Below are 20,830 nucleotides of genomic sequence, written 5' to 3'. Positions count from 1 at the left end.
CAATTATTCTATTGAAACAGTACTGATTATTGGGCCTATAGACTCTTCTAGAATTACATTCATACAAATAGAACTAGGCGTACATTACAATTCCACAAAAAACAAAACAAAAAATGTAATCAATCAATGTATTGAAAATTGTAATGCTGGTATTGTCTTAAATGTGTCTACTTTTCAGTCAAATGAAACCCCTTTTATCGCATTAACTTCCTCATTACTGTGAAAAAGCTGAAACAGGTTTGCCAAAAGGCCTATCCTTCTAGGTCATTTGACAAACCGGACATTTCCTTAATTGTTTAAAAAGAATAAGTTCCCTCTACTTCTATTCGAACTTAAATGTTACAAAGTTGCCAAAGCTTACCAGATCTCGAGGATGTTGGCGTACAAATGCTTTGAAGAAGGGGATAAAAAGCAACAGTATCCAAAACCACACGCTGTTCTCATTTTCATTTGGCAGAGTAATTCCAAAAGGGTTCCCGCCGGTCTGTGGCCTAATTTTGTATTCCAGACACTGCAGTTTTGACGTTGACAGCACCAGTCTCACGCGCCTGTTTACTTTTTGTCTGGCGGGCCGCACTAAAACCATTAAGCATTAGTAGGGACTCGTCTGCAATGATGCCCATGTGCTACCCGTCTTGATAGAATACTTTTCTATCTGCAAAGTACGATTTTAACCCCCTAACTTAAGCGTGTGAGTAATGGCATATTCCATATTCCTTGCATTCCTTTTTCATAATCACAAACAGAATTGCTGGCCCCTACGAATGGTGAGACGATCATCGGTCAAACTCGTATAACTGTATCCATGACGACGAAGCCCCCAGATTGTTGTAAAGTTTTACAACTGAGAAAGGCTCTAAATACTAGGCTGCTAGTCTGGAAGGTAATGGAATCGATCTTATGCAGATTTTCTCTCTTTAAGATAGAATGGTAGGCTTTTTGGTGACTAAAATCCTCTAGGCTGTCCATGCTTGCATGACCATTTTTATGAAAAGTGAATGCATTAGGATAATTAAACCCAGTTATTGCAGTTTCAAATAATCAGCAAAATGCTAACGTCTAACCTTGAGTTTAGGAGGCCGAACACGTGCTCTAAAATGGCCTCTTGAAAACGAGTAGTCTAGCCTATTGCTAAAATAAAATATAACATAAAGGCATACTAACAGTTTGAATCTGAATAGTAGAATAAATCATTTAAAATAACATTGTCAGAATTCTATAAAGCTGTTTTTATCAAGGGAGGCATTTATATTAACATCGGTCAACACTGAATGATTCATCTCTTTATTTTAAGACTTTCAGATCAGTAAAGGGTAAGTCTTCTACACCAACGGCTATGGATTGAACATGAAATGGAATTTGGCAGATTGCTATTTAACGTCTAATTATGAACGAACAACATAAGCATATCATAGAATAAGTTCATGTCAAGTTCGAAAGAAACCCATCCGAGAAATGTAAGGCCTCCTTCATTAATGTGTGTTAAATTGTCTTGTTAACATGGTTTTTCAGCTCAATGTTTACCGCAGTACCACAAGTTTTGTCCCTCTTGTTAGACCATTGAATTAGAAATACTTTTTCTGAAAAGCGAAATAGTCTATACCATTCCAAACAGCTCTGGGGATGTACTGTTAGAATAATAATAAAAAATGCAAGATAGATTTACAATAGCATTTGTGTGGTATTTTCCCTTAAAACGTTGTTGTCATAATTGGCCTACTGTTTTGGTAATGTTTTAGGCCTAACGGAAATAGCCCACTATCTTTCTTGGCAAAAGCAAGATTACCTTATTTTTTTATGGACATATAAAAAATATATTCTATAAAGAAACTACTGAAAGTAATTCAATAACCAGTTGGAGCAAAAACTATCAAGATGCGCGTCTTAAAGATAAGGAAATCCAAATTTAGACTGTAACATTATAATGTATGCAAAGGTTTGCATTGGATGCATCAATACATTTGAAACATATACACATGTGTTAACGTGTTTAAATGTTTTGTCTTAAATATTATGAAACACATTGGGTATTTTTTGGTGTTGATCCAAATATTTGAATGTGGTGTCTTGTAAAATGGAGCTGAGGCCAAATGAAACCCAAGAGACACGGAGGAAAGGTTGCCACAGTGTACCATACCACTTGACGGCCGGTAGATGGCAATGTTGTGTCATATAGCTTGGGATACGAATCCATGTTTTCCCTTCATTTGTGTTCGCTCTAAAATTGAAGTTGTGAGAAGAGGATGGCAGGACAAACATAAGTAGCCCAAATACACATTTCAAGAAAAACGAAATTCTCGTTAGGTTTTGCTCAGGTGGGTATTTGCAACGACCCTTAATGCATCTAGACATTCTTATGAAATGTTATAATATGCAGTGGTTACCCAGTCACAAATAGTTTTACCTGGGAGCAGCACATGTATGCTTGAGAAACTGTAAAAAAATACATTATGTCTTAAGCATTCAAATCCCTACATATCTTTAATACCAGCACATTTCAACAAAGCATTCTGCAAGTCTTTCAAATGTTTGTCTATCTGAGTTCCTTCACAGTTCTGTGTCGCCATGCATCATTTATGATCTGACAGCCGAGCTTTTCCAGGGCAGAAGAGGAGGCGATGATTGGTCTTCTCTGAGCCAACCACCAGTCATATCTATCTAGTTAGAGGCCGATGTACCGATTGGTTAATTATGCCCAGTCAAGCGCAGTTGCTTCCCATGTAAACAGGGTTATCATTAGTACACTAGTACATTTAAGGCAGAGCCGATTTTACCAAGGTAGTGTTAAGTTGACTCAGCTAGCTCGTACAGGCTTGAATATTGAATATAGGTTATCATTGTTCTCACATGAGAATTGCGTCACCAAAACCCAATCAGACAATAGTATAAAGAGATGTTTTCTTATCCGTCCAGCCATCATACAAATGTGTCCATTTATTGCAACTGAACAGATAATGTTAACCCTTTCATTTTTAGGTACAAAAAGAAACACTTCTGTGTGTCAGAAGGCCAAGATTCCAGATCACATTATTCAACACCAAATACAAAAGTTTAACATTTAGAGAGACAGGTAGGCCAGCTTAATTTGTATAGCCTACTCAGACTTTAGATTTTCAGAAGAGGACACATACAAACTGTAGTATTTCTTCCTTTCCCTCTTTTGTATGTGATGACAGACAATCTTGATCTTGACAGGGGTGAAGTATTTTACTGTTGTGTATTTCAGTGACTCTACTGTGTGTGACAGACAATTAAGTTGGCGAACACACGCTTGGTGTCGCGCGTGCCTATCAGCGCGAGAACAATTCAATAAAGAGGCTTCCTGTAAAACGAGCGGCCTATGTCGTCACTGGGGGAGACCGACGAGTTTTGGGGTTGTAAAAAACACCGGCCGCCTTCTAATCAAAGTCTCTCGCTCTCAGATCTCATTTGACCTTGAGTGACCGTGGAAGAGAACAAAGCCAGCATTTACCCCTGAGAACTGAGACAACAAGCTGTCTTATATCATACAACGTTTTAATATTTGTTCAATGCGGGGGTTTTTTTCTCACTTTTGAGTTCAAATTAAAGATATTTCCCGTTCAGATGCCTGTTATGTTTTGTCCTGTTGCATTGGTATCGCCTGACTTTGTTGCACATCACGTTCAACGACACAAGATGGCGAAAGAGAACCAACTGCAAGAGGATCAAACTCGCTCTCTTCCTCTCTGACAGTGCATATGAATTCATATCAAATGGACCAATTATATTTTAACACAACTGTATACTCGCAATTTATTGCACAGCCCAGAAGCTCAAATGCATTTACAAACCAGCATTTATAAACTACTTAAACTACTTACTTCAACAAGCTTCTGTATACTGCATTTGAGAACCAGCCTCAGTGGACCGAAAATATCCTAAATCCTTTGAATTTAGGGACGTTCTTCTTCAAATCACTTATACTGTAAACTATCAGAAATATATCACAACAATCACTGCTACCAATTATTGAAAATCTATTATGGTCTGCATGTAAAACGTTTTTTTTTTTAATAGTCTACGTCATTAGGAAAATGTAGGTTCTAAGTCATAGACCGATTTGCAAGTTTTGCTGATTATGACAGAAAAATACCTAACACCCTTTAAAACCAATCATACACACACACACAATTTCACTATCAAAGGTGATACATTATAAATTATGATATTCTGTATAGGCTATAGTTTTATTTTCACTGGAAAGATAACGTTTTAAAATGTCCACCCGCTAATCAGTGAATTTGATATTATCCATTCACCAAAAATACTTAGAACCAGAATAAACTATTGTCAATAACAGAAAAATATTGACCTCGTTCTTGGACCCTTTGCCATTATGTAGGAACACTCTAGATAATAAACATTTACATTTCTTTGGTCCAGTCTTTTATCCAAAGATAGGTACACAAATAATACAGCTATATCCTTGCATACATGTGGCACTATCCTGTTTGGATACATATGAAGTGACCAGGAAGAGTTCTTTCATTTAGACAGACATGGAAGGCTACGACGCAGAATACAAAGAAGCTGGAGTGTGTCATGCTTTGTTTTTCACAGTGTTGCAACGTGATTTGTTCGATAGTGGGATTGAGGACAGAATCATTTTATGGAGAAGAAGGAAACAGTATGGTAATCGTCTTAGATGTTTCTAATTTGTTTTCAATTAGACAACTTCTATAAACATAAAACACAAAATAAAAACAACAGGACCTATTTACTCGAGGCCAGTGCGTAAAATAGTAACATAGCCAAATAAGGAAGACCGAAAGATTTAATTTATATTTTTACTTTTAGACACCCCAGCACCTGGCGTCAGCACTTGTCCGTCACAATCCGTTGGCCTCCAGGGCAAAACCCTGTCTGGCGTGAAGTGCTGCTAAACCACCCACGTCATGACACAAAAATTCAGCTTGCCGCAGAAAATATGGGAATGGCGTCCAGAAAATACTAGCAAGGTCACTGGGCCTCGGCCTCTGACATGCCGGTGATTCAGGTAGCAGACACCTCTGCTCGAGCGCGGCCCTGCACATCTGGACCACATCCATGTGATGCCAGCGGGCTCGTGCAAGGGGGACTGCTAAAAATATCCACGCCTTTCATTAGCATCGCACAACACATCCAGATGTAGGCCTACGGATTTTAACGCTCCTGGACACCATGGAATGGGTTTGAGGTAGACAGGCAGGTTGATGTGAGGGATGGGGATTGTTGTCAGAAGTAACCAAACGTGCTCGATGGTTCAGACTGTGGATATACGAGACTATTGGAATAGTACAGACTGTTACAGTACAGGAAATATTGTACTATTATGAACTACAGACCCAAAATGCGTATAACCGCTTGTTCACGCGTTGTAATTGATATTCATATACTAACCAAAGATAACCAGAATTTCAACTGTTGCAATAACAACATTCCACGACTGGAGGTCAGTAAGTAAATTATTTCAATGACGGTGAAAATGATAAAGTACAGGTCGCACAACAACACAATGCGGCCCATTGACTCACATCCCTCCAAAACCAACTCGGATTTATAAGGTCAACGTAATTGTTGTGCCCTGTAAAATTTCACAGATGAGTTGTGTGTTGTATGCCAATACATTTGGTTATTTTACTGCTTAGTTTTAAAGTTATGTTGATGTCGGTTTGAGTAGGCGGTCTTTAGCCTCTCAATCGGAACGGATTCTATGATGTGGTGCCATTGCGCGCGGGTGGGCTGGTGCTCATTAGCGCGTGAGAGAGTTCTAACTTGTGTTTCTGTGTGTCAACATCAACACCCTGCACGCTGCTCTCCGGTCCCCTGAAGATGCATGAACAAACGTTGAAAACTGACCACATTTAGGTCATGCATAGCAAATAGTCTGTGAATGCTCAGTATGCCGATGTACCAGTTCCTATATAATTTATTTGGGTTTCATCATTCATAATTCTACGTATGTTTACTTACACGCATAAAGCATGGCTCAAATAGTATTCATTTATTGAACTGTTTAAACTTGGCGTCTTTATAACGGGCATATAGGCTACAGCAAACCCATGAGTTGCCAACCATGAGGTGGACTGAAAATGTAGGCCAACATTTAATACTGTTGATGCGAAATAGGCTCAACAGAATATTAAGAATAGATAAATCGCAGACAGATTTACAAGTCAAAACAATATTCAGGAACACGGAAAATGTGTATATATTCTAATTGCGTTTGGTTCGCGTAAAAGCGCATTTTTTTGCAACCGGTGGAGATTGTAGATCCTTTGAAACGGAGAGTATAGGATATTTAGCGAATTTAACAGAATCGAAATATTTATTAGGTTCCATGTCGATATTGTATGAAATGTGTGCATTCGTAGTTTAAAAAACATAACCAACATAGTCTATAGTCTACTGCTAAACAAATAGTCAAAGACTTTGTGAACAAAAACTGTCTAGTTAATAAAAGACTAATACACCCTTGCCCATGGCCATTACATAAACTTCGGAGGAAACGTAGGCCTATGTTTAGCTTTTTTCAGCATCACGGCATCACAGTATCATATCACAATATCATATCATTAATAGAGAAAGGTCTTGTAAGCTATAGGTTTAACTCGTATCCAGCCTGCGGATGATTGTCCTTTCGATTTGCTGGTAAAATCAGTTCTATAGTGTCTGCAGTGTCAGTATCACCCCCCCCCCCCCCCCACCCCACCCCCCCCCCCCCCCCCACCCCCACCCCCACCCCAGTTATGCCACCCCACAGTATCTGCAGTCTCGATTCTAGCCCTTGTAGCTCTTGACCACGGGTTTCTATGGGCAACGTTGGAGGCCCAACTATAGTGTTTACAGTCATTTCCCCCTCTTCCTGCGTCCAGTGGCTGTTGTGCGCCTCAGGTCCTTTGGCCAGTTTCGTCCAGACAGGGGCCAGACTACTTATTGTTTACAAGATGTCTCAAGTTCAACTGCAAAGTCTACCACGTAACAAAAGACTGTCCACAGTGCAGACTAGGGGGAGGGGTAGTCTGCAAAGGGAGGTGATAAAGAAGAGGGAGGAGGAGGAGTAGGCTGGACGTGAACTTGAGAGAGGCGAGTCTCGGATTTTTGAAATGAAGAATACCCTGCTAGCCAGTTGGAGTAGTATTGACATTGAAGTTGTCACATGACTGGACAGCTTGCCTGTACTTATTACTTTCCAAAACACACGAAGAAAGTCAATGACATTGTCTAACTACATCCTATAGGCCTAAAGGCTGCCTTCATGGAATACATTTGATATATAAGTAATGTTACAGTCAGTTCAAATTATTTCAATGTAATAGTCTAAAACAATAGATTTGCAATTCAGTCTTACTTCTGATACAGTTTGGAATAAAATGTTTTTGTCCTTTATTTCATCCAAATGATTTGATTTAAACTGGGTTTTTTTTTAAGTTCCAAAACTAATTTGTTTCAGAATTATTATTTTGTGCTGATCTTTTTTCTCTCTCGAGATCGGCGCTTTAACAAGTAGCCTTCAGAAATATTCAATGTCAAATATGTCATATAGATTTGTTTTGCTTATTTGCTAATGTAGCCTACCTACTCTGGATACAATATATAATCCCGTATACAATTCCTGGAATTTCAAATAAGGGTAGGCTAATACAGCTTTATTGTATTGCTGGTGGAAAACTTTTTTTCGTGCGTTCAGACTAATTTTGTTCCGCTTTCTGAAAGCGGAGATGGACCGCTGTTAAACCGTAGGGTAAACAACCAGCAGACGCGCCATTTGTTAGGATGCTTTTGTCAAGTTCAATGTTAACTGGTGCTGCAATGAAGGGCATTCTGTCTTTATGGCCAAGCACAGTTAGGTGCAAGCCTCGTCTATGTTGGCCTAAGTAGACGCTACTGGAAATGTTGGATAGACGTTAGACATATGGACTGATTTGGAAACCCTAACAATTTCATGACAGATGGATATCCTCAGACTGAGACAAAACTATTAATACATGTTCATTTTGGCGGATGCGTGTATTTAAGATGGCATTGTCCATGGCCAGAAGGGCCTTTGGCGAGATCGCACTCCTCAATGGGGACAACTCCCTCGATGCACTTCTCATGGAAACGTCACAGGGCACTGCAATGTAACTAAATAAACGCTTAAAACTAAACAGTGATAAGTAGCCTACAAGCAAAACATAATGTTATTCACGTTAGAACGTTAAAGTAATATGAAAACAACAATGGTCATATTCTTTCAGCTTCCTTTTAAACACAGGCCTGTAGGACCACAAGTTGAATTAAAAAGCATCTTTTTAAGATGGATATTTATTTCACAATCGTAGTTCTCCATACTGTTATATTTACATACATTGCTATAGCCTGTTTCTGACGGTCACTTGAAAACAATCCGCTATAACGGTAAGACGGTAGACAGGGCCAGAAATGTAAAAACGCTTCAGGCTGTTTAAAAAAACAGATCTGACAACAACTGTTATTTACGCTATGTATTTACGATTCAAGATTATGGACTCGATAGCTCCAGCAAAGCCATTTAAAAATGAAGGGACTAGTAGGCTTACTTTGACATAAACACAGTTAGGCTATTGTGCAAACTGCCAGCACAATGTTAAGGAAAAGTCGTTGGTAAATTTTGTCCTACTTTTGCTTGACTACCGTTTGTCGACTTTGATACACCTTCTGTGAGTATCTGATTCGTGTTCGTGTAAGGGGTACGTTTGACACTATTTTAAGCAAGATACAGCACAGCTTTCTTATGCGCTTCCGGTTTGTTTACAATAGGCTACAATGTATACTGTCACTACAACTCATATTACGCAGGCTAATCAAATTTTTTGACAAAAGATATAATGTGAAACCTATGTTGTGTGCTGGCCCAAGTAAACTGAAGCAGATAGAAATGGTTTGCGATGAGAAGGTGATGATGTAAAGTCTTCGAATAACGATGGACCTTTTACACCCTGACTAATCTAGACCGGCGTTAAGTGCAGTGCGCAGCCAGGGCGAGCCTTAGCTCTGCTCACTGTCAAACAATTAAACTGTTCTGAACTGGACACTTACGTAAATCACGCCTGAAAAAAGACTATAAAACAGATCATTGTGTGTAAATCTGCTTATCTGAATGAGTGACGTGCGGAGGGGAGATTTTACTCAGTTAAGAACTGTAGCGAAGCCTATAGTTGGGGCATGTAGGGGCAGACAGAACAGTCTGAAGACTAGCCTATTCAAGTTGTGTTCGGTTTCAATGCCTAATGATTTTGTGACGCTATAGTCACTTTACATGGATAAACAGGTATATATTTGGAAAAATACACGAATAGACATTCATTGTGCAATACAAATGGATGGATGAACACGTGATGATCACGGTAAAGGCCCGATAAAGTGTCTGTATTAGCCTCGTGCTCAAGGAACGCGACATTGGGCTTTTTGGGGTTACCATGTTAGTAGTTGGTTATAAATTATATAGTACTCTAATTTCAGCCTTATAGGCAATATTATTGTTCACAATAAATTGCTCACAAATGAGTTTGGATGGAATTATTGTGTATGGAATAACTGATGCACTATAGTAAATACACATATATGTTCATAGACGCAAAGTATGACAGCTGGTCTGAGAAAAATACTGTTACTGACCGAAACAATGGTCTTGTGAATCATGGGCACACGACGTGGACATGATTCTTTCAGATGTTTGTACGAAATGTGGCTATGTTAAGAAACTTTAAGGTTGCAAAATCAACACACTGGACTCAAGACGACAGACCAAAGCTCCTCACAAGGCTACGCCAAAATCCCAGAGTTGGTTTTCCCACGCCATTTCAGCCTGACGTAATTGAATTGAGAATTTATCTACGGTAATAATCTAATAATACATTACATTAAATGTCTACAAAGTAGGCTGGATTAAAACCATTTATTAAGCATCGCGCTATATTTCGATAGTACTGTTTTACAAGCGTTATAAACAGTATAGACAAGGAATATGATTGCATAATACGTTTCCTATACTACTGCAGTACAACAATGACATACCTAACATTCACATGTAGTAAAATCCATGTAAAGGACGAGTTTAACAGTTAAGCAGACGGTAAGTGTTACATTAAAGCAGGCAAGTGCTGTATGTACATGTCTCTAAATAATTGTCTTTAGAGAGTTTTGGTTCGTTGGTAAATTCTCCTTTTGTTAAAAAGGAATTGGCGGTGCAATTCCTCTATCTTAGCTCTCGCTTTTTAGTCACATCACGCACCAAAAACAATGAAGTCCCTTTAGCGTCCGAATCGATTAGCTTAAACCAGCATGTCTACGGCGCGTTGCTCTTGACTTTGGCCACGAATTTCTTCTCTTTGACCCTCCTATTTTGAAACCAGATCGTGATCTGCCTCTCTGACAAGTTGGTTACAGCCGAAATCTTTCTCCTCTTGTCTTTCGTGATGAATTTGTTGGCAGCGTACTCTTTCTCCAGTTCCTTTAGTTGTACCTTGGTGTATGGTATCCTTTTCTTCCTACCGCGGCGAAAGGAGTTTCCGTCATGTTGATGGGCCACAACATCTGTAATGGATGACACATAATTTTGCTTTACATTACAATTGCTTGATGGGTGATAATTCATAGTACATTCTACAGCATGGACTTCCTAGCCGTTAGGCTAATGATAACTAATATGTAAGAAGAAACCGTTCTATTTTGACATGACAATAAAAGATGTGCCCACATCTTGACACATTAACGCTCGTAACCATGTACCAACACTGGATGAGACTAACCATCATGGATTCTCACGTAAGTTTCTAGAAATGAATGAGAGCTTATAACAAACATGAACACGATGGCCTGTCCAATATGGATTCTATTTCGATCAAGAAAGGCTTTACATTAGAGCGTTAATATCACGCTGCGTTGGACATTTAATTTCATGAACATTAAGCTAATTAACAGCACTCGGTGGCGTCATTACGCACAGCACATTGTGGAATAATTACCTGCCAGTGCAGACTTCCAGAGGTGTCCTGCCTGGCTCTGGTCTTTGGAGCAGTACATCTGGCTTCCCCAGCCGTTCGTCAGTGCCCACGGCTGGTAGCTGTCCATCGGCAACAACGTTTCGTGGCGAGGCTCCCCAGACCCCAGAGTCTGCACCACGGACACGTCCAGATAGCTCGCCATTGACTGGTATGGGCTGGGGTAACCATGGTAAAATGCGAACTCTTTAGCCCTGCTGGGGTATTCTTCAGAAGTGACCGGAGTGTCCATGTACTTCTCTGCGGAGTAGCTGAGCGCGCTGGGCTGGGTGCAGGATTTGAGCGAACCCCGCCCCATTCGGCAGGGATAGTAGCCGTTACCAAAGTAGCCATAAGGTAAGGCAGTTGTGGAGGAGCCTTGGGGTACCGCGGGGCATGGGGTACACTGTTTGCCCGCTTCTCCTGAGTTGGAGCCCGTTACATCCACACCGGGGTAACCAGAGCCGTGCACCAAGCTAGAGGGGTGACCCCCTAGAGCGGAGTGAGCCATCAGATTCCTGCACTGGTTGGCTGCGAAATTGCCGCTACCAACCAGACCTTCCATGTTCTTGTTTAGATCATCCAAGTTGTTTTCATACACAAACATAACCGTGTCCGCCCAGCGAGGATTCAGGACCAAAGAGGCTGTCATATCACGCTCACCATTCGGACGGAGGATTCTGTTGCAAAGACCCAAGACCGGAGAGGGACACCAGGTTACATGCACAGCCGCATTGACGCAACGGTCCAGGGCATGGAATGGCGCATCTCCATTGGATGATGACAACATCACGTGACACGCGAAATGAAAACCTTCTTGGACATGTCAGTCAAAGAAATATGTTTTATTGCTTAGAAGAAAAGGCACAAGACGCGCATCAGCATATTTGTGGATTTCCATCTCTCCAAGTGCTTTACGTATGCATTCTTTAAAAAAAATTCTCATACTTGTTACAAAAAGATACAATTTAAAAACATTTAGGCTAATCAATACAGGACAATCTAATGTAGAAAATGATGATTCAAACGCTAGTGAACATTGAACGGTCCAAATGTCCTGCTCTGGTATAGGGCAGAGCTTCTAGTTTTGACACAATATTGCTCCATGTGTTTTTTCTTAAGCCAATAGAAGTATTTCAACATAAAAAATAGACCTATGGAACTCAAATATATGTCAACGGTCAGTTATATCCACAACTATCTGAAAGAAAAACACGTTTGACATTTATATCTAAAAATAATTATAGCATTAAAAAGATATTAAGTATTATCAATAGGCTACTATTAGCTCCTATAAGTAGCCTATTATTCTGACCAATACTTTTGTTTGTATTTTACAAAATGCGTTCCTTGCTTTATGAACAAAGACTATACACACAAAAAATATTTAAAAATTATATTATACTGTTAACCAAATCTGTTAACCAAATCGGTGTTTAACACAGAAACCAACAGATTAAGTTACATCGGATGCCTTTTGGATTTCAACTTTAATTAGATTATGTTAAATGTGGAATATTTCCCAATGGTTATAGATGCATTTAAAGACTTATAATTCTGAGTGCCAAATGCATGAAGAAAGTTTATCGTTGTTGTAAAAGTATTGCAAATCATAAAATGATATTTCTACGTGCCAATATTCCACAAATTCAAAATGTGGATTTATAAAATAACAGTGCTTTGGACATTTAAAGAGTAATTTATGTGTATTTTTTGAATATCATTCATGGCTAAAACAGATTACTGAAGGAAGCGTAAAGAGGGTTTATGGAAAGATTCAAGGGTCTTGAGATTTGTAAAATATGACTGAAGTTCAAAGCGCTTTGGTGAGCTGACATGTCAAGTGATTTTTTCTCTGATCATTTTTGTGCTGATGGGTTTAAATTTATGAATATTGCGTTGAAAGGTGCAAAGAAAAGCAAGGGGTTCATTTGCTTGGTTTTACGGCGTGAGAGACGCAGTCTTCATATCCTATTTATTTGTCAACTAATGTTGGTTATGTAGCTAAGCAACACAAACGTAACTTTCAGAAATTCACACTTGTATCTTGTATGCCACACATCTACAGACGTAGATCTTAAAAGTGAGGAAATGCACAAAGGTCTAGGTACTGGTACTTAAAAGTAGCCTATGGCTAGTTGGCCAATGGCTATGGTGTCACCGCCATTGGATACATTTGAGTTTCATCAATTCTGTAAACGTAATCAAAAGCGTATTTCCTAGCCAGCTGATTTTAAAGTCAGGCGGACTGATGATTATTCCAAGTTCCTATTGAGCTATGCTGTCGAAATAAATACCGAACTAAGATGACTACACTGCTTGTTTGTGCATGTTTTGTACTTTGTTGGACTGAAATAAATAGATTGTATGTTTGGTTGGACTGAAATAAGTACAGCAAGTAGCCTAATCATCAAGATACAGGTTCAACACTCATTTCACCAACCCCCACCGCCTCGATACACACAGCAGCTTGGACTGTCTTTTTAACATAGGGGTCAGACTATAGGCCCTCAAGGTCAAGGCCAAGTTTAATGTTTAGAGTCTGGCCCGCCCAGAAGGCTCTGTTTAGGAGGACCAGACCCTCCCTGAGCAAATGTGCCGAAGTTCAAGGCCTAGACGCCGGCCTCTGTGTGTCATTATCACAAACACACATACCACAACGTATTGCTACCGCAGACGACACATAACAATGCTGTCTCAATCCTTGAAGCGGGGGCTGAGTATAGCCTACTGTCACACGGGTCACGTTTACAGATACACGGTTTTTATTTTTGAAAATTATTTACCTAAAGGCATTAATTACCCACCGCTCCGTCTACATGAGGTGTGAGGTGAATCATGAATGTGTAGTTCCGGTGCTTTTGTGTTTGGTGCCCTGGCAGTCAATGCGTAAATCTTTGGCAACAGGCGCTTGGGATTTGGCGCCGCGAGAAGCTCTAGCCTCGTGCCACACGTTATTTACTGACGCACAGTGGCTACTGTACCAAGGAAATGCCCTAATAAAACTTACTGTCACACTTCCTGCGCCCAATGGTCAAGTACCAATGACTAGCTCACGCGCACTTCTGTATTCCTTCTCGCTTAGAGAATAAAAGGCACATTTGCGTCCAGATCCAAGGAACTAACATAGTGTGGTAAGTCTTAACTGCTTATGAAAAGCCTATATGCATCGTTGCTATGTATGTTACGTGAGAAGGGGCAATATGGAAGATAGAAAACACAATGAATGGTAAGCTAATGCACACGTGAATGTTTTTGTATTATAATATCTCATAGTTGGTACTTAAAACTGTTCCATAAGCCCTACATCAAACCCATTATTTGTGTCAACCATTTTTCGAAAGTAATGTGGTTGGAATCACCACGGACCTTAGTTTTTTTTAATAAAACGTAGGCTGTAGGCCGATATTGTTTCGTTGTATAACATTGTTGACTACACCATTTCCAAACTAAATTATCGATACGAAAGTATTGTGTGCATGGATGGATACCGATTTGTCAGCGAAAAACAATATGACGCTGACGTCAACTGACGTCAAGTCGATGAACTTTTAGACTAAACAATAGGCCACAAACAAAACTAAAGTAGACTAATAGCAAGCATGATGCAAACAGTGGATACAAAAAGTCTGAACGAATTTCTCAACTGCTTGCACAATGGTGCATGTAGGAGGACTCAAAAGCAATTAATTTGCCACATTGATTAAACAGTCTTTTGATGACGCCAATCGCACATGCCGCTCTCGAGCACTGTATTTACACATCATTGGATACCAATTGCTCGTTTGCGTTGGCCTATTTGAAAATGTGATTATTTGATACACTTCCTACTTTAACCTTAATCAGAAATGGAAGCAACGTCTCAAATAGTTCTCCTTTTCAACGTTATTTAAGACTTTCATAAAGTTTGATAATCACACGATGAATAGCTTATATAGGCCTGTGGCCTAATATTTAGCATGATAGGATAAATATTTCATAAATACTCGGCTTGCATTTAAAACGTTTGAGGGCGGCGTTCAACATTAGCCATTTCTAGGATGCCCTCTGACAGGTGGACACCTATCGCCATGAGATTTGATTGTGGACGATGGGACATGATCACCAGTGGGGATTGTTGACTTGTTTAGCCTGTTTGCGAATGTCATGTTCATATCTACACTTTACATTTTCACTTTACTATGGATATAAGCCTTTGGAGCCTCGAATTTTGTTCGTTTTTCTAAATATAAAGTGTTGCAATTTACGCCTAAGGCGTAAAGGAAATATTTATAGCTAGGCATAAATAAATCTATGCATAGCTGTGAATTTGGTATTATTTGGTCTGCAGAAGCCTATGGTACTAAGAAGTCTCTTTTGTGCTATTTATAATACACGATTGTAAAAAAAAAAAGGCCTATTGTTATAACTATGCGACATGAATAAGGTGAGCGTAATGTAGGCCCAGACTACGTTAGCAAATTGCAGTTTTCCTTTGATTATCATTATGACTGTCCCCAAAAATAAAACAATACAATAATACAGATGAAAAACATCGTTAATTACTGTTGTTGAGCTCGTTAAACTTGGTTGAGTTAAGTTAAGGAGTATCTAACGTATGTGTGAAATCAAGTCGTGAAACTGAAGAAATTGAAGTAGCCTACTAGTGACTGGCTGTTTATTCCAAATGTCCTCTTTGTCCGCCAGCCACAAAAAGTATGAAGTGTTAAAACACTTTTGCAAGAGAAAGTGACAATACGTATTATAATACTGTTTCCAAATGCATCACTTTTAACGTAACAACATGGATCATATTGACCTTTAGACATAGGCATATGGAATATTGTTTAGAAACGATCGAGAGTTTGTCAATTTACTTACTTTTAGATAAAATAAAACCATAACGTTGCACTGTCGATTCTGAAATCGACATGAAACTGGGTCATTAAAAAAACTACACAAAATGGGCTTTATTATTTACCAGCCAAGTGGTGGAACATCCGTCACATCATGAGACTGCCGACATATGCGTATAATAAAATCAGAAGACCGTCTCTCAACCATGGATTTTGTGAGACCTTTTCTCAAAGTCGGATGGATTTTGTGAGACCTTTTCTCAAAGTTTTCATCACACACAATCGTATTTACTCCCTACAAAGGGTTCCTTCATGCCCAGCAGTAAATAGACCCGGTTGGTCCACTGGGATAACAACATTGGGTTGGGCACTTTGCCTGGATGTTGTTCAGACCACCCACCTGAGTGTGAGTGTGCCCCATTAATGATGCTCAGGTGTGGGGTGTGGAGTGAGGCTTCGGGCCCCTATCTTCCAGTTACTATTATTTGCCCTTCAAAAGATCGGGGCTTGATCCCTGTCCCGGCACAGCTTAGAGTCCTCTCTCTCTGTGTGTCTCCATCGGAGCCTCTGTTGTTGTTATTTGTGAATGAGGAACACGAAAGGGGAGTTGTCTGGTTGTATAACCTTGACCTTGGTTATCAGGGAGTCACTGCTACGTCGTGGTGAATGGAGCCGGGAAGAGCACAATCTTTATCATTAGACCATTAACCCAGAAGAGAATATATTTGTGAACTGTTTGAATTTTGATTCAGACAAGGTATCCATTTCCCTTTGAAATCACACGTGGTGACACCCAACAACTCGTGCACACTTGGGCATATCTGACATCAGCTGAAATCCAACTGAACTCTATAAGACCAAGGTTATATTTCTTGCTCTTTTAGGCAGTTTCCTCATGAACGAAAACCAAACAGTGATGCAGTAGCTATCTTACATCCTCCATGCAGTTTTCCTAAATGTTTGGTGAAACCAAACATGGTCCTAGCATCATACTACCGACTGATAACGACCCAGCCAGCCTTCATGGTGGAGCAGAGAAAGGTGCAAAATCAGACTTTAGTAATACTCATGTTCTAAAATATTTAAGTTTTGCCAGAAAAACGTAGTAATTTAACATAAGCTCTGGATAAGAGCGTCTGCTAAATGACTAAATGTAAACATAAACCCGAAAACACGAATGCTGAAGTCATAATATCATGCTTAATCAGGGTATCTAAATGGAATGAGACAGATTAAAATAGGTCCATTTCTGTTCTACTGTCTTTCTAAAAACAGAAAGAGATTAAACAAATGTGTGCAATGAATTGCCTAAAAGTGATTATATATAATGTAATGTCAGACGAGTTTCCCCTTTCTAAACATCTGGAACCGCAGGAACAAATTTCAAATTTACAATGCGACTATACGAATGATATATCATCGGTTTTGTTTTGAGAAACACACATCCCCGGTTCTAATGATGACCACCATGGCCGAATTGGTACAGACACTAGAGCCCTTGTCGGATAATTGTGACTGGCGTTTAGATTTCTGCCCGGCTAATAAACGCAAAGGAATAAAGGCGTTTACAGCGCAGAATTCCCACGCAGTTCCAGGCAGTGCCTCGCGCTCGGTTTCAGTTTGGGCTCTGTAAATACTCCGGCTCGAATCATTACACACTTTCATCTATGTTTTATAATGTCAGTCTGGATTAAGGCCTTCTATAACTTTTGGCACGAAAAAATGTGCAGTGATTCAGTCCAACCAGTGGTTAATGGATGCAAAGACTTGCATTCAGAGCAGGTAAAGGCATAGTCATACCTGAAACGTAGCATAGTACGACGTACAATATGTTGCGTATAAAGCTTTTTTAAATATATATATACAATACCATCAATACAATTTCATCACTTTAACATTTCCCTATACTAAATACATGACAAAAAAATAAACAAGCAGCATATATGTTCCAACATCAAAATATTATTATCAAAAAGGACTTCAGACTATACTTTAATTGTTTTATGAAACATATTCAAATAATGTCAACTACAGGAGGACTTGATATTAAAGTTACGTAGCCAATATCTGTGAAGAAAGTCATAGAAATTCCATCATTGTTTATTCTTCCAATTAGCCTATATCTGTAGATAACTTAAATTAGGGATATATCAGAACATAAGGGTTTTTAATCAATGATCAACCAAATCAGATAATAACATAAACCTTAATATACTTGCAGGATGCTCTATCGACATTAAATAACCTAAATCAAACTTGCAATTTAGACATTGGGAAAACAGATGAATATTGGAGGACGACAAGAACAAATTATTATGATTTTTGCATATTACCGTTTTCTCTCCCTATAATGATTTGAATGAGTCCGTGTGTTCATGAAAGCCTAAAACATGGTGAAGGACAATCCACTTAAACTTGAAGCTAAACTCATCAGCCATAGAAATGAGAAGCTTACTGCACAAATGCTATGCAAGATTATGTTTTAGAGATCATGCCTGAAGATAAACGAACAAGTTGGTGATTTATATCACCTTACGTACGTTTCTCCATTCGGGTATCGTGTCAATTAATGTCTTGTATTGACATACTCTGACATTATACCTGCAGTATCACGCTTTTGTGATTTAGGATACAAAAACAGTATACAGCTGCCAAGGACGGAAATGAACTTCATTGGGAATTTGCCCTGCCAGGGGTGCCAGGGCAGGCGACAGTAAGCAATAGGAGGGGTACTGTAATGATTACCCAGTATGTGCGTGTCAAGTTTATTTTTTCGATCACAACCAGAATAACACGCCAGTGTAGCATGTCCTGTTCATCGAGACATCTGTGTCGGTTCTACAGAGAGAGGGGCATGGACTTATGCCAACCATCGTTAAATTAACAAACTCCAGTTTCAGTGAAGGGAGAAGGATTGGCACATGCTCAAGAATTCTTTTCTACTTCCACCATTCTCGACGGGGGCAAAGGATATAATTTGGTCTGATATTGAATAAGAATCGCGTTTAGTCGTAATGAATCGTATAGAACAGTCTCAAAAGGTTTAGTGGTCGATTTTGATATAACAAACCCCGCATTAACGACGCGGAGACATGCATGTTACAAAATATATAACACATGCAAAGACCTTCACAGACACGCAACGTTGTTGTAGCTAACAGGATCTGTCATGGATGGGGTGTAACTTTTCTGGAACGTCTGTAATATTGCTGGGCCTGTAGAACTATGTCTTCAATGAATGCTCTGAAACAAACTTCTGTTTACACAAAGCTGTGTGTAAAGATCCGTTCAGAAGTTCGTAAATAAACAATCGCAAAGCAAAAAATAATGTTAGTTTGTGCAAGAAATGCATGTCAATAATGTAGAAGTAGGCTACCTATACAGTCTGCATGTGTAAAATGTGAAATGTGGTCCTCAGAATACAGATGCCCTGATTTAAAAGGAATGATATCTAGACATTTTGGCCAAATTACCAAAACCCATTCCAACACCAAAAAAATCGTCAACGTCAACATGAACGTGTAACGGTCATTAGTAAATCCCTTAGATGTGAGATAGCCTAATTTGTATAACATATAAAGCATGTATTGTTGAATGTCTGAGCGATAAACAACAGTCCTTAAGATGTTGTTGAAGGCGTCATACATGACACCTATTGTAAGCAGGCCGTCTTTTAGGAGCCATTGCTAGGCCATATGATCAAAGCGACTAGCTATAACAATACAAACATCATCGATAGCTACTTAAACAACCATCATCAGCGCAGCGCCAACGTGGTCCGCCGACAACGTTACACCGTCACTACGTCCCAGATCGTGCACGTTTTTTTTATTTTATTGGCTTGTCTCTTCCACGCTGACACATCAGTTATCTCTCGTCCAGGTTTCCATGACAACTCCGGTGAACGTTTATTGGCACAGGGATTGTAACAAAAGGACGCAGTGATTCTTCCTTACCTTTAGGCCATGGTCTATGCGCATGCTCTCCTACCCGGAGGGTAGACTTTGCTCTTATAAAATACCCATAGCCTATAATTACATTTTTACTATAAAATATAATTTGTGGAATGAGATAGGCTATGTCAAGACAACATGTTTCTCATGTTCAACATAATGAGCATGTTGCCTACGTTAAACATTGTTATGCATGCGCTGTATGGGTTATTTTTCTGTTTGGGAAATGTCGGTATATGATGTTCAGGATGTAGGCTAGCGGGTTGTGTCTTCCATTACATTAGGGTCATGCGTGGAAGCTTATGACAGGCCGTGTTAAGTAGGCTCATCATGACCTTATCAGTGAGGCTACCTTTAACATCCAATGGGTTCGGGGTTAAGGATTAAAGGATCAAGCATTTATACTGTATGATAATATTTTCTAATGAAACATAATTCACTTATTATCAATGATTAGGCAAGTAACTCCCAATTTACAAGTATGTAGGTACTGGCGCGACAATGTATGCATATAGTCGCCTAATTGCTGGGTTATTTTCTCCCCCACTTCTGTAAATGTTTCTGGGTATAATTTTAGGAAGCCTACTATTCGATGTGTTTACAAAAGCTATACTAACCTATGTTACAAAAACAAAGCGAAAAAGACATCTAGAAACCTCTTGGAAAATAAAGCTGATCAAATCTTCTTTTTTAAACAGAGCCTGTAAGAAAACCTCTCCTTGGACAGGAAATTAGACTACGATGTCCTGATCATGTCCACTGTAACCTGTCAAACACAAAGGACTGCTGTAGCTGAAGTTTGTTCATGGACAGACTATGCACAACTGGGGAGATCGTTATTGAGATAGGGCGAGGCGACACTTCGCCTGTTTAATCAGTCACCGTGCATCCGCACCGATGAAAACTGTGTTGAAGTTCATGTTGGTGTTTTCAACCCCATGTTTACATTATTTGAATATGTCATTTTAAACAACAGGTTCTGTCCTGTGTACATATCTTAAAAGTTAAACCAGGCCTATTTTCTCCACTTTAGGCTGAT

The 20,830-nt window shown here is 39.4% G+C and overlaps 2 protein-coding genes across 2 annotated transcripts in view; one reads left to right on the top strand and one right to left on the bottom strand.

Moving 5' to 3' along the window:
- The window catches only part of LOC136938120 (GTPase IMAP family member 8-like), a 261,770-nt gene that overhangs the window by 123,444 nt on the left and 117,496 nt on the right, over positions 1 to 20,830 (top strand).
- On the bottom strand, positions 10,310 to 11,655 carry hoxb13a (homeobox B13a). Its single transcript, XM_067232468.1, has 2 exons — positions 10,989 to 11,655; positions 10,310 to 10,557 (listed from the first exon to the last, which is right to left on the bottom strand). Exons 1-2 carry the CDS (start codon positions 11,653 to 11,655, stop codon positions 10,310 to 10,312), a joined length of 915 nt encoding a protein of 304 aa, XP_067088569.1.

This window comes from Osmerus mordax, chromosome 3, assembly GCF_038355195.1.
Source record: "Osmerus mordax isolate fOsmMor3 chromosome 3, fOsmMor3.pri, whole genome shotgun sequence".
Taxonomy (NCBI): Eukaryota; Metazoa; Chordata; class Actinopteri; order Osmeriformes; family Osmeridae; genus Osmerus; species Osmerus mordax.
This window is presented reverse-complemented; position numbering and strand designations above follow the sequence as displayed.